At 37.8% G+C, this 12,708-nt stretch overlaps 1 protein-coding gene across 3 annotated transcripts in view; it reads right to left on the reverse strand.

Annotated features, from left to right (window-relative positions):
* Positions 1-12,708, reverse strand: part of Armh3 (armadillo like helical domain containing 3) — a 188,716-nt gene that overhangs the window by 116,677 nt on the left and 59,331 nt on the right. For all 3 annotated transcript variants that reach the window (XR_009227314.1, XM_046450063.1, XM_046450062.2), the window contains exons 19-20: positions 11,444-11,504; positions 4,007-4,095 (exon numbers count right to left, since the gene is read on the reverse strand). Coding sequence is in view for 2 of the 3 variants with exons in the window: in XM_046450063.1 (XP_046306019.1) it covers positions 4,007-4,095; positions 11,444-11,504 (150 nt within the window). In the remaining variant the exon portion in view is untranslated. The remainder of the gene's footprint in view (positions 1-4,006; positions 4,096-11,443; positions 11,505-12,708) is intronic.

Raw genomic sequence — 12,708 nt, forward strand, 5'->3', positions numbered from 1 at the left:
GATGAAATCAAGCTCATCAGAAACATGACAACAACCATACTACTGGGTTCTGTTATGGGTATTTCCCTACATACTCGGATACTATGGTGACAAGCATCATATAAATAGACAGGAGGCAGTAAGGAGTAGGTCAGGGCTTTGTATTTGTAAAATAGTAGGAAAAACACATCAAGCAAGATTGAATCTCCAATTAATACAGCTACTTCCTCCTCATCCACAGACCACTCCTGGGAATTCATTATGGGAACCTGGGGAAACTCTGGCTATCTTTTCTAATAATGAAGAACAACTGTAATCAAATAACAATGGAATATACACCAGCACTTGAAGTATACTGACACTAAATGTCCAATTCCAAATAAAAAAAAGGCATCTGGATACTGGCTGATTGTATCCTAGACATCAAAGGGCTCCTATGTTTCCAATCTAACACATGGCTACTGTTTTATTTATAAATAAAATTCAGTTATAGTTTGCAGCACATGTATGGGCAAGCATATACCCACATGAGCATATTTTCCATGATGAATTTCACATACCTCCCTCAAACCCAAAAGCCTAGAAGGCAAAGAAAGAGTAAAACATGGGTATTCCAGCATAAGAGGGGTAGTTCCAGCCAAGCAGTGGGTGGATCCACCATAGCCACACTTGTATTCACTGAATGCAACATTATACATTACTTTGGGCTCTGATTGAAGTGGATATAATGTTGTACTTTGCAGCTTTCATTAACACCTGCTGCTCTTTATCTCACTGTACATTCCTCTATGAATACAGAGAATCAAGATTCCAGGATGGCTCACTCTGTTTATATAGGAAAAGGAGCTAACCTCTTTGGGCAGAGAACTCTAATTCAAGTATCTATGCCTTAGGAACAAGCAGTCACCGAGGCCTCACTAATGACATTCATATACACATCCCATCAACCCTTCAAAGGCCTTAGAATGCAAACTAATTAGTTCTGAGATAGCACATGATTACAAACAGCCCTGAACATGAGGGAAGTTGTCCAAGACAAGTCAACCAACCAGCACAGGATAAAGGATGGTCATCTTCACAAGTTACTAGCCAAAATGGCAAAATGCTAAGAGTCAGAAAAGATAAATATAGGGGCTGAGGTTGTGGCTCAGTGGTAGAGCATTTGCCTAGCATGCATGAGGATGGAACTGGGTTCCATTCTCAGCACCACATAAAAATAAAGGTATTGTGCTCACCTACAACTGAAAAATAAATAAATAAATATAAAAGATATTTTTAAAATATTTTTTTAGTTGTCAATGGACCTTTATTTTATTTATTTATATGCGGTGCTGAGAATCGAACCCAGTGCCTCACACATGCTAGGCAAGTGCTCTACCACTGAGCCACAACTCCAGCCCCATAAAAGATATTTTTAAATCTCTTTTAAAAATAATCATCTGGCCAGGCACAGTGGCATACACCTGTAATCCCAGAAGATTAAGAGGCTGAGGCAGGAGGATCACAAATTCAAAGCCAGTTTCAGCAACCTAGTGAGGCCCTAAGCATCTTAGCAAGACCCTGTCTCAAAATTAAAAAATAAAAAATGGACTAGAGATATGGCTCATTGGGTTTAACCCCTGTTATCAAAAAAAAGAAAAAGAAAGGGATATTCATCTAGCTGTCATATGCCTTTAATATCAGTTACTCAGGAAACTGAGGCAAGAGGATCACAAGTTTGAGGCCACCCTTGACAACCTAGCAAGACCCTATCTCAAAATAAAGAGGGCTGGGATTGTAGCTCAGTGATAGAGTGCTTACCTAGCATGTCCAAGGCCCTACGTTCAATCCCCAGTACCAAATAAATAAATAATAACAGATAATAATTAGTTTCAGCAAAAATGATAGTAATGCACTCTGGAGTTTATGACACTTATACAAAGTAAAATGTATGAAGACCATAGCGTAAAGGAAAGGAAATATGGTTCACAATGATAAAAACTTCAATTTATCAAGGGGACAGGGAATATAAGATGGAAGTTGGAGAATAACAGGAAGCCTTGGGAACTTCAGGGGGACAGAACAGGGCAATATAGAGGGCAATATGGAATAGTATGGAATAGGACAATGAGAAAGAGGACAATGAGGATGGGAGAAATGTCAGAGAGATCACAGGGATCAGAGTTAGGATAGTCAGAACAGAAAGGAAAGAAAATAGGAAAAAAGAGAAAATAAAACCAGAGGGACTCAGAAGCAGCAAGCAGAAATAATTACTTCCACCAACTGTTGCATACTACAATGTATAACTTCATCTCAGTTACAGATATAAACTATTTACATTTGCTTTAAGTCCTATGACTATACCAAATACACAGATTTGGATCATTTGTGTGCTTTCTCTTTCATTCTAGACTTTTAGAGCCAATCATATTATTATCTACAGGCAACAATAGGAGCCCTTTATATCAAAAAGAAATATTGGCCAGGTGCAGTGGGACACACCTATAATCCTAGCAGCTCAGCAGGCGGAAGCAGGAGGATTGAGAGTTCAAAGCCAGCCTCAGCAACAGTGAGGCATTAAGCAACTCAGTGAAACCTGTTTCTAAATAAAATATAAAATAGGGCTTAGGGAGGGGCGGGTGTTGTGGCTCAGCATGTGCGAGGCACTGGGTTCAATCCTCAGCACCACCAAAAATAAATAAATAAATAAAGGTATTGTTTCCAACTACAACTAAAAAATAAATATTTAAAAAACATTAGGGCTGGGATGTGGTTTTAGAGATCGAGTCCCCTGAGTTCATTCCGGATACCAAAAAAAGAAAAAAAGAAGAAGAAGAAGAAGAAATACTGCTAAGAAACTCTACTAACTTAAGTCTTTTCAATCTCTCTTGATAGCTCTTCAGTACTTCTGACATCTCAATCTCAAACTCTCACACAATCTTACTTCTCCCTCCTAAAACACCAAAAGGACACGACTGCCAATTAGTATGATTCTCCTGCTCCTCTCCCCCTCTTCACCACCATAGGCAATAACTGCAAAACTTTGCTAATCCATTAATTAAAAATCTCTATTTCCCATTATGGAAGACTAAATTTAGATAGCCAAATTGGATTGGGAGGAAAGCATGTGTCACAACAAATGAGATGAATTCCATGGAAGGGGGCTGGGTTGCTGGCCTGTTTCTTATAAAGCCTCTGACATTAACATGCCCTCTTCTGCTTAGAATACAGAGAAACTCCCCCATGGGTGGGGCAACCATTCATCACTACTATCATCTAAAGACGTCTATTGTACCATTAGGTCACAAAAGCCACAGGACTATCAGCAAGTGACTACTTCAGAGAACATGTCTTCTCTGCTTTTCTGAAACCTCCAATTTAATCACACAAAAGAAAGGGTGGCAAGCCAGCATTAATTGCACCCTTAGAGAAGAGCCACTTCCCGCCTGCAGAGATGGCAGTGACTTTACTGGGCTACCAAATGGATATAAATACAAAAGTAAACACTGTAATTTGCTGTTTTGTCTCTGGCACAGGGGGAGTGGTAAAATCGACACTGTCTGTAAACAGTAATAATGCCAGATGTAACAAAAAGAACAGGATTCCCCCTATCTCTCCACCCCCATCCCCACCCCCTCTTCCTATGACATTTCTCTTGAGATTACTCATCTTGAGGAAACACACAGAAGATTCCCTATAGTCCATATGCTGCTACCAAATGGAACAGAGTAAGAATCCAAGTTTACACTGACTCCTCCTTTCTTACACAAAGGAAGAATCATTGGAATTCAGGAAATATTCAATGGTTTTTACCAGCTGACCCAAAAAAAAAAAGAAGAAGGAGAAGGAAGAGGAGAGAAAGTGTGGAATAAATATGTGACATGCTTAGATCTGTATTTGAAAAATAAAAATGACAAAAAGGATAAATGAAAATAGAAGCATCCTAAATAAACTACAATGTTATTAATAAAAAAAAAATGTGCCTTAAGCCCAGTCCAAGTACTCATAAAATGCATAGGAAAAGAGGATGAAATCAAGGGAAGGTTACCTGACCAGAGTTCACGCCAGGTGTAATGAAGGCGAACTCGACACTTCTTCTGGTAACAAAGCAGTTTATGTACTACCTGAATGCAGCGTCTGGAATCAAGAAAGAAAAAAACTGAGATAAACCTGAGAATACAGTGCAATTCACCACAGACACTATTTCTTTCTCTTTTTAAAAAAAATATTTATTTTTTTAATTGTAGGTGGACACAATATCTTTATTTTATGTGGTGCTGAGGATCGAACCCAGTGCCTCCTGCATGCTAGGGGAGCGCTCTACCTCTGAGCCACAACCCCAGCCCAACAGACACCATCTCTCTAGTGGAGCAACTTTGCTAGGGCCACTAAAGACACTGGATATGAATAAGTACACATGCAAAAGAAAAGAACATACACGTTCAACTCTTCTGGTAAATAAATCTCAATCTTAATCTCTCTCATTCATGCTTGCGTTCTCTCTCTCTCTCTCTCTCTCTCTCTCTCTCTCTCTCACACACACACACACACACACACACACACACGAAATGCTTGTGCAACCCATTTCCCTTATCAATGGGAAAAGGGGGCTTCAACCACTTAGATGTCAACAGTCCCAAGTGACTCCTCAGGCACCACCAATACTTTTCAATTGAGCATCATTCCAGAAAGAAAAGGGAAGAAGAATATATCATCATTACTCTATTGGAAGTGGCAGACACAGAGACACAGAATGCAAAAACAAAAAATTAGAGTCTATAGATCTAATTAAATATTTTATTTTAAATATTTTAAATAAAATTTAAATTACAGTTATAATTAACTTAAATTTTACTTACATTAAAAGTAAAGTTGAATATTCATTTCTTCAGTTGTATTAACCACAAAACAAGTTTTCAACAGCCACCTGTGGCTAATGGCTACAACACTGGACAGCACAGATATATATAGAACTTTTCTATTTTTCTTTGAGGTAGAATCTTCCTATGCTGCCCAGGCTGAACTTCAACTCCTGGGCTCAAGTAATTCTCCTACCTCAGCCTGCCAAGTATCTGGGACTACAGTGCCATGCTAAGAACTTTCTATCATCACAAAAGTTCTTTTGAATATTCAAAGTTATTCACAACCAAATAATATATTCTTTTGAGAGTATTTCAAAATTGTAAGCAATTAATAAGTTAAGAATAAGACAAATGAAATTTTTAAGAATTAGATACCTGGTAAAAATATCTTTTTCATCTTTGATAATTCTGAAGCTTTATATTCAAAGATTATAATGTACCAATATATTTTAAAATAGAAGTAACTAATTTAAAAAAAAAAAGCTTAAAAGCTACAGATAAAATTAGAAAGGAAAATACTGATAGCCCTTACTTCCTAAAAATACAACCTTTTCTCTGATTAAAAAAAAAAAAAAAAAAAACTTTAACAATTAAAAGTAAAAGGTGGGCTGGAGTTGTGGCTCAGTGGTAGAGCACTCGCCTTGCACGTGTGAGACCCTGGGTTCGATCCTCAGCACCACATAAATGAATGAATAAAATAAAGATATTGTGTCCAACTACAACTAAAAATATAAATATTAAAAAAAAGTAAAAGGCAAGTTTGTATAAATATGTCAGAACTGACTCTACTGTCATGTATAACTAAAAAGAACGACAACAACAAAAAAAAGTAAAAGGTAAACAGCTGGGTGAGGTGGCACATTTTGTAAAGCAATGCAGGAATCTGAGACAGGAGGCTTATAAGTTCAAGGCCAGCCTGGGCAATTTAGCGAGATCCTGTCTCATAGTAAAAAGTAAAAAGAGATTGAGAATGAAGTTTAGTGGTAAAGGACCCTAGGCTCAATCCCCAGTACAATCAATCAATCAGTGGCAAACAATAAGTCAGGTATGGTGGTGAATGCCTAGAATCCTAGCTACTGGGAAAGTATGGCAGGAGGATCACAAGTTTGAGATCCGCCCTTGCAAAATTTAGCAAGAACCTATCTCAAAATGATTTTTTTAAATTAATTAATAAAAAAGGCTGGGAATTTAGCTCAGTGATACAGCCCTTGTCTATTCATGAGGTACTAGGTTCAATCCCCAGTACAGGGGGAAAAAAGAGGCAAACAATATGGGACATGACATTTATAACAATTCATAATAATTCACGATCCAAGGGAAATTGGTTACCAAATCGTTTGTTGATTTTTAGAAATTGGGCTGCCATCTCCTGTTTGATGCAGTCATCATTGGCTAAATGATGCCGTTATTTGAGCTATGATTTGCTCAGTATTCTACAAACTTTTCTATCAATTTCCCCATGAAACTGACCATTATTGGGTCCCCAGTGCTATAACTTTGTTGCAGCCACTAAGGGTGGCTAAATGCTGCCCACACATGATGACCCATGCACAGTACAGCCCTGAGTGCCAGGTCTTCTCACATAGCAAGAATCTAGACATCCTATACCTTGGCTCCTGTTGATAATGCCATCTGACATCACTAAGCCACTCCAGAGCAGCAATGAGGTGCTAACCTATATCCACCACTTTCAGTCACAGCCAATCCAACACTATTCCTAAACTCTGTTCCTGTCACCAGTTTCCCAAATGATGCCATCATTAGCCTTTTGGTCTCAGTAACTTAAACTATTTGCCAAGCAGAATAAAAAAAATATTTTAATGAACTTAACATTTATTCTTTATTTATTTGTTTTTTATGTGGTTCCAAAGATTGAACCCAGTGCCTCACCTATGCTAGGCAAGGTCTCTACCACTGAACTGCAACCCCAGCTTGGAATGAAAATTTTAATAATTGTTATGTCCTTAAAAATACATAGCAGGTAGTCCCACTTTCTCCTGAAATCTTCTTCTAGGACCTACTGAAAAATATTCCTCTCTTTTGGGAATATCTGACTTAAAAAGAGTCTAAGTTGTCCACATAAGAGTAACTTTAAGAATGCTTGGGCTGGGGATGTGGCTCAAGCGGTAGCACGCTAGCCTGGCATGTGTGCGGCCCAGTTTCGATCCTCAGCACCACATAGAAACAAAGATGTTGTGTCCGCCAAAAACTGAAAAATAAATATTAATAAATTCATATTCTCTCTCTCTCTTAAAAAAAAAAAAAGAGGCTAGACAAGTGCAGAGGTGCATGCTTATAACCTCAGCAACTGGGTAGGCTGAGGCAGGAGGATAGCAAATTCAAGACCAGCCTCAACAACTTAGCCAGACCCTATGTCAAAATATGTATTGTATAATATGTATAACATGTATTGTGTAATATGTATTGTATTGTATAATATACATATATTATACATAATTATACATATTGTATAATATGCATAATATGTATTGTATATTGTATAATATGTATTGCCCTCTCTCTAAAAAAAGAAGAGTTTATTCTCCCTAAAGGCTATTTCTCACTCCCAAATCCTGAGGTAGCAATAACAATCAAGGAGTACAGTCAGGATTGGAAATTAATTGGCTAGGTTTTTTTACCTCTTACTGCTCCAGGCAAGACTTTATTTCCTTCTTTCTTTCTTTTGTATAAGCACCTTCCCTCATCATTACTTTACCTACAGCATTCATATACTGATATAAAATTGATTCACTTCTGACCCAGATTCTGGCTCTAAGTATTAAGTCTTTCCATACTCCATATTTCTTCATATTTCACCAGGAGGATTATAAACTTATTTGAAATGGTAGACATTTATTTTTGCTTTAAATTTATCATTCTACTGTATGCTGCTGAGAAGCTGTGCATAATGAGAAGTGAAATCAGCAACCTGGCCTGATGCCTAGCTAGGAGCAGAGAAGTTCACCTAAAAAGGACTTGATACTCCAAATTCCAAAAACTGGAAAGGAAGTTGGAAGTAGGGGAAGGAATATCTGGAAACAAGCCCATGGTATAATGAAGAAAATAAATTCAACCTGAAGGTGGGACCTTTTGCCTAGCCTCTGTCAATTTGATGCCTCATTATCTTCTCCATCTTCCCTAACCTCAGGATATCCCATTAGAAAACAGGTGGAAAAACCACCTAAGAAAGCAAGGTAATACAAAAACTTTTGAAGGTGAAGTCAGGAACTAAGGGGCAGAGGCTGGAGTACAGGACATTTAGTACAGGTTCACTGGCTAGAAATGTGAGGGTTGGGTAGACAGTTACCTATATCTCTACAGTACTCAACATACAATCCTGTCATGTCATCCTTACCTTCAACTGTTCCCTATCTCAGGCAAATTTCTTTCTACTGTTACCCTTCCTCCATGCACACTACACTCTTATCAGCCAGAATCACTTTCTATTCTCCAAACATACACACTGTTAAGCTTCTAAGCCCCTGAACATGCTCATGCTGTTCCTATTTGGTATGTCCTTCCCTCACTGCACACAAAAAACTCTAGTGTTTCTTCATGACTCAGGTCAAATGCAATCGTCTCTGATATCTTCTCTGATGGCCCATCAGCACACCCACTCTATACAAATCTTTCCTTTGTTGTTTATCCCAAAAGTGCTTAAGAGTCAGCCTCCAAGGTTAGAGAGAAATGAGTATGAATCTTGGTTATACAATTTACTAGCTGTGCAACTATGGTACCAGCCTGAAAGATGTCCCCCAACAATCCTGACCTTCTGATATTTGCATCCATTGTCTCAGTATGTTTTGTGTTGCCACATAGAATATCACAGGATAATTTATAAAGAAATAAATTTATTTCTCACAGTTATAGAAGTTGTGAAGTCTGATATCAAGATGCCAACATATGCAAAGGACCTTCATCATTCTATTGTGAAAGATGAAAAGGCAAGAGCATACACACACAGAGATGAATGCACATACAGAAATATACATGAAAGAACAAGAGAGGAGGAGGAACAGAAAGAGACAAAGAGAAGGGGACAGAGGGAAAAAGTGAATGAATTCACTTTCAAGCCCTTTTATAATCAGCATTAATCCATTCATATAGGGGGGAGCCTCATGACCTAAACACTTCTCATTAGGACCCACCTCCCTACACTGTTGCACTGGGGATTAAGTTTCCAACATATGACCTTAGGGAGACACATTCAAACCATAGCACACTCGTAGAGTCCCTTCCCAAATGTATCAGAGTTGGTCCATATGACTCAAAGAAATGATATGTCATGTAGGAGTAAATTAGAAAAGATACTTTGGCTTTCCATCTTGGGCTCTCACACTCCTTTTCTTTCTCTCTTGGATTACTTGCTTTGAAGAAAGCCAGCTACCATATTGAAAAACCCAATAGAGAGGTTCCAGGTGGTGAAGAACTGAGGCCTGCCAATAACCATTAAGTGAGCTTGAAAGCAGTTTCTCCAGACCAGAAAAACCTCAGATGACTATAGCCCCAGCTAGCACTTTGATTCAAACACTTTAAAAGACTCTGTGCCAAGCCTCTCTATCTAAACTTCTAGATTGCTAAACCACTGAAACAGTAAGACAGTGAACATTTGTTTTAAACCACTAGGTTTTTAGGATAGTCTGTTACACAGCAATAGCTAACTAATACTCTTGGAAGGAATGGTAACAGCCCAAGAAAATTTGGTTCAAGTTCAGGCAATGGTGCTTACTAACAGAAGACCCCTGGGAAAAACACCTAATCTCCTGAGCCACAGTTTCCTACTTGTACAATGAGAAAACTGGAGCTATAGTGATCTAACCTACAAAGTAAATAGCATATCCTAAAACTAGAACATAAGCTAATCTCCAGGCATAGCTACACAAACATAATCATAGCAACTTGGGAGGCTAAGGCAAAATGATCAAAAGTTCAAGGTCAGCCTCAGCAACTTAGTGAGACCCTATCTCAAAATAAAAAAATCAAATGGGCTGGGGATGTAGCTCAGTGGTAAAGTGCCCCTATTTTCAATCCCCAAAATAAAAAGGAAGGAAAAAAAAGATAATCAAAAGAGGAATAAAGTTTACAGCAAAAATAAAGCTACTCCTTAAGAAACTAAGGTTTATCTAAATAAACAGTAAGTTCTTCCGGTAAATGTTATAAAATAAATAAATAAAAGCTTCCTTGGTCTTTGAATTGAAATTAAGGACCAGACTTACTACTACTACTACTACTTCTTCTTCTTCTTTTTAAGTCGTAGATGGACACAATTCTTTATTTATTTTTATGTGGTATTAAGAATCAAACCCAGTGCCTCACATGTGGTAAGCAAGCACTCTACCACTGAGCTACAACCCCAGCCCCAGACTTACTTTTAAACACCCAAAACACGTGGAAAAAAATGCAAAATGCAAAATACTTATCTAAAAGTAAAACTTATATCATTACTCTAAAACTAGTAAAACAAGACTATACAATCTACATGCAATCTAAAAAAATGGAGATCTGCTCTATCAAGAGATTTCTCTCTCTCTCTCTACATCCTAGACCTGGCACAGGAATAAGTACACAGAACTTGAGAGCCATGTGTGGTGGTGTTTGCCTGTAATCCCAGTGACTTGACAGGCTGAAACAGGAAGATAGAAAGTTCCAGGCCAGCCTCAGCAACTAAATAATACTGTTCCTAAATAAAAAAATAATGTGGGTAAAAGGAATACAGCTCAGTGGTAGAGTGTCCCTGGGTTCAATCCCTAGTACCAAATAAAAAAAGATATAAAAAACTTACTATGCACCAAATTGCTCTCTTTCCTCCCCAAACCAGAGGTTCCAACCCCATTGTCAGACTCAACTAAGATGGTTTAGAAAGAAGAAAAAAAATACACATATTTGGAGATACAATGTGACATATCATAAAGAAGAATGTAGAAGTAGCAAAGGACAGAAAAAACTTGAAGACTTTAACTTTATTAAACTATGATGATTTTCAATTGCCTCCATCCAGCTGTCCTCATTGTAAAGAAATGTGATAGACAATCAGATCAGGACTCTCCCAGACAAGCCTAGGTAGTAAGATTCTAGCTAGAGAGGCAGGACAATGTAGGCTAAGAATGAACCAGAAACCCTCCCTTGACTTATTCCTATCTTAGTTCTATTTACCACTGACTACTTTAATGTTAAAGCCCTGAGACAACTAAATCATCAGCTGGTATTACATATCTTTAGATTATAACAGCACCCTATGTTCACTTCTTTAAGGCATCAGGCCAGGTCCCTATACAACGTCCCTAAAAGTGATTATGAAGATATGTGCAGAATCCTAACTGTGGTTTGTACTTTTTTGCCCTCTGAAAAGATATATAAAATGTTCCCTAACAATTCACATATAAATTTGTTTTTCTTCCTTTTTTTTAAACAGAATTCTTTTTTTTAACTTTATTTATTTATTTTTATGTGGTGCTGAGGATTGAACCCAGTGCCTCACACGTGTTAGGCAAGTGCTCTACCACTGAGCCCCAGCCCCAGCCCTAAATTTGTTTTTCTTAAGTAAAATATACATAACCATAAATTTCCCAACACTTGATTCTTTAAAATAGATGTGCACTTATTAAATAAATCATGGTACTTACACATAGAGATCCATAGGAAACTCCTTCATCATGTGTGTTACAATAAACTCTACCATCAAGTCTAAAAAGGGAAAGGAGAAAAACTAGATCAATTAGAATAAATGCATTCTTTGCCTCTGACTTGGGGCAAAAAAAGTTTCTAAGTACCATACACCTTGAATTCATGCTGAATGGCATCCTCTACCCACATCTGCAATCACATATGCCTAAATTTATTTTGTATAAGACACTTTTTGCAACACTGTTCACCATCTGCCACTTGTAAATTAACAACAACAACAACAAAAATAGTTTACTTTCTTGTCTGGGGATACAGCTCAGTTGAGAGTGCTTGCCTCCCATGCACAAGACCCTGGGTTCAACCCCTGGCACCACAAAAAAAAAAAAAAAAAGTTCACTTTCCTACTCCCTGAATAAATTCAAATACACAGAAAATTTCATTGTACAGATGAAATTTATATCATTACTCCAGAATGAGGAAACCAATGGCACTAATACAATGCAAGAGGGAAGTCATACTAGAGACTAGAGTAATAAGGCAAGCAGAAGAAGAAATTATAGATCACACTGTGTAACCAGTCTTAGTTCTAAAACTATGTCTATCCCATCTCATTATCACATTGTTTGATAGATATCAACTGAAATAATCTGTGAAGCTCTGGTTCAACAAAAGTTTATTATATAATGCTTATTACATAGTCTTAACAACAGTTTCTAAAATCAAGATTTTGAAAGAGTTCTACTGCTACGAGGCTGAGGTAAGAGGATCTCAAGTTCAAAGCCAGCCTCAGCAACTTATACAGGTCCTAAGCAACTTAGCGGGACCCTCTCTCTAAATAAAATATAAAAAGGGGGCTGGGTATATGTCTCAGTGGTTGAGCACCCCTGAGTTCAATCCCCGGTACAAAAAAAAAAAAAAAGTTCTATTGCTAAGTATGGTGGCATATGCCAGTAATTCCAGTTACTCAGGAGGCTGAGGCAACAGAATCAAAACACTGGGCAATTCAGGGAGACCCTGCCTCAAAATAAAAAATGAAAAGGGCTGAGGGATGCTAAGTAGTACAGCACTCCTGGGTACAATCTCCAGTATCTCTCTCTCTCTCTCTCTCTCTCTCTCTCACACACACACACACACACACACACAAAGAGAGAGAGAGTTCTGCTAATTCCCTTAAGGAAAATACAGGATTCTAGGCAGATAAAATTACCTGTCAGCTCTGTCAACCCCTTCTCAGCCTCATTTACTTAGGGGAAGTTTTGTATTT

Source organism: Marmota monax, unplaced genomic scaffold (genome assembly GCF_021218885.2).
Source record: "Marmota monax isolate L192 unplaced genomic scaffold, Marmota_monax_Labrador192_F-V1.1 WCK01_AAM20220418_F8-fsc00004, whole genome shotgun sequence".
In the NCBI taxonomy this organism is placed as follows: Eukaryota; Metazoa; Chordata; class Mammalia; order Rodentia; family Sciuridae; genus Marmota; species Marmota monax.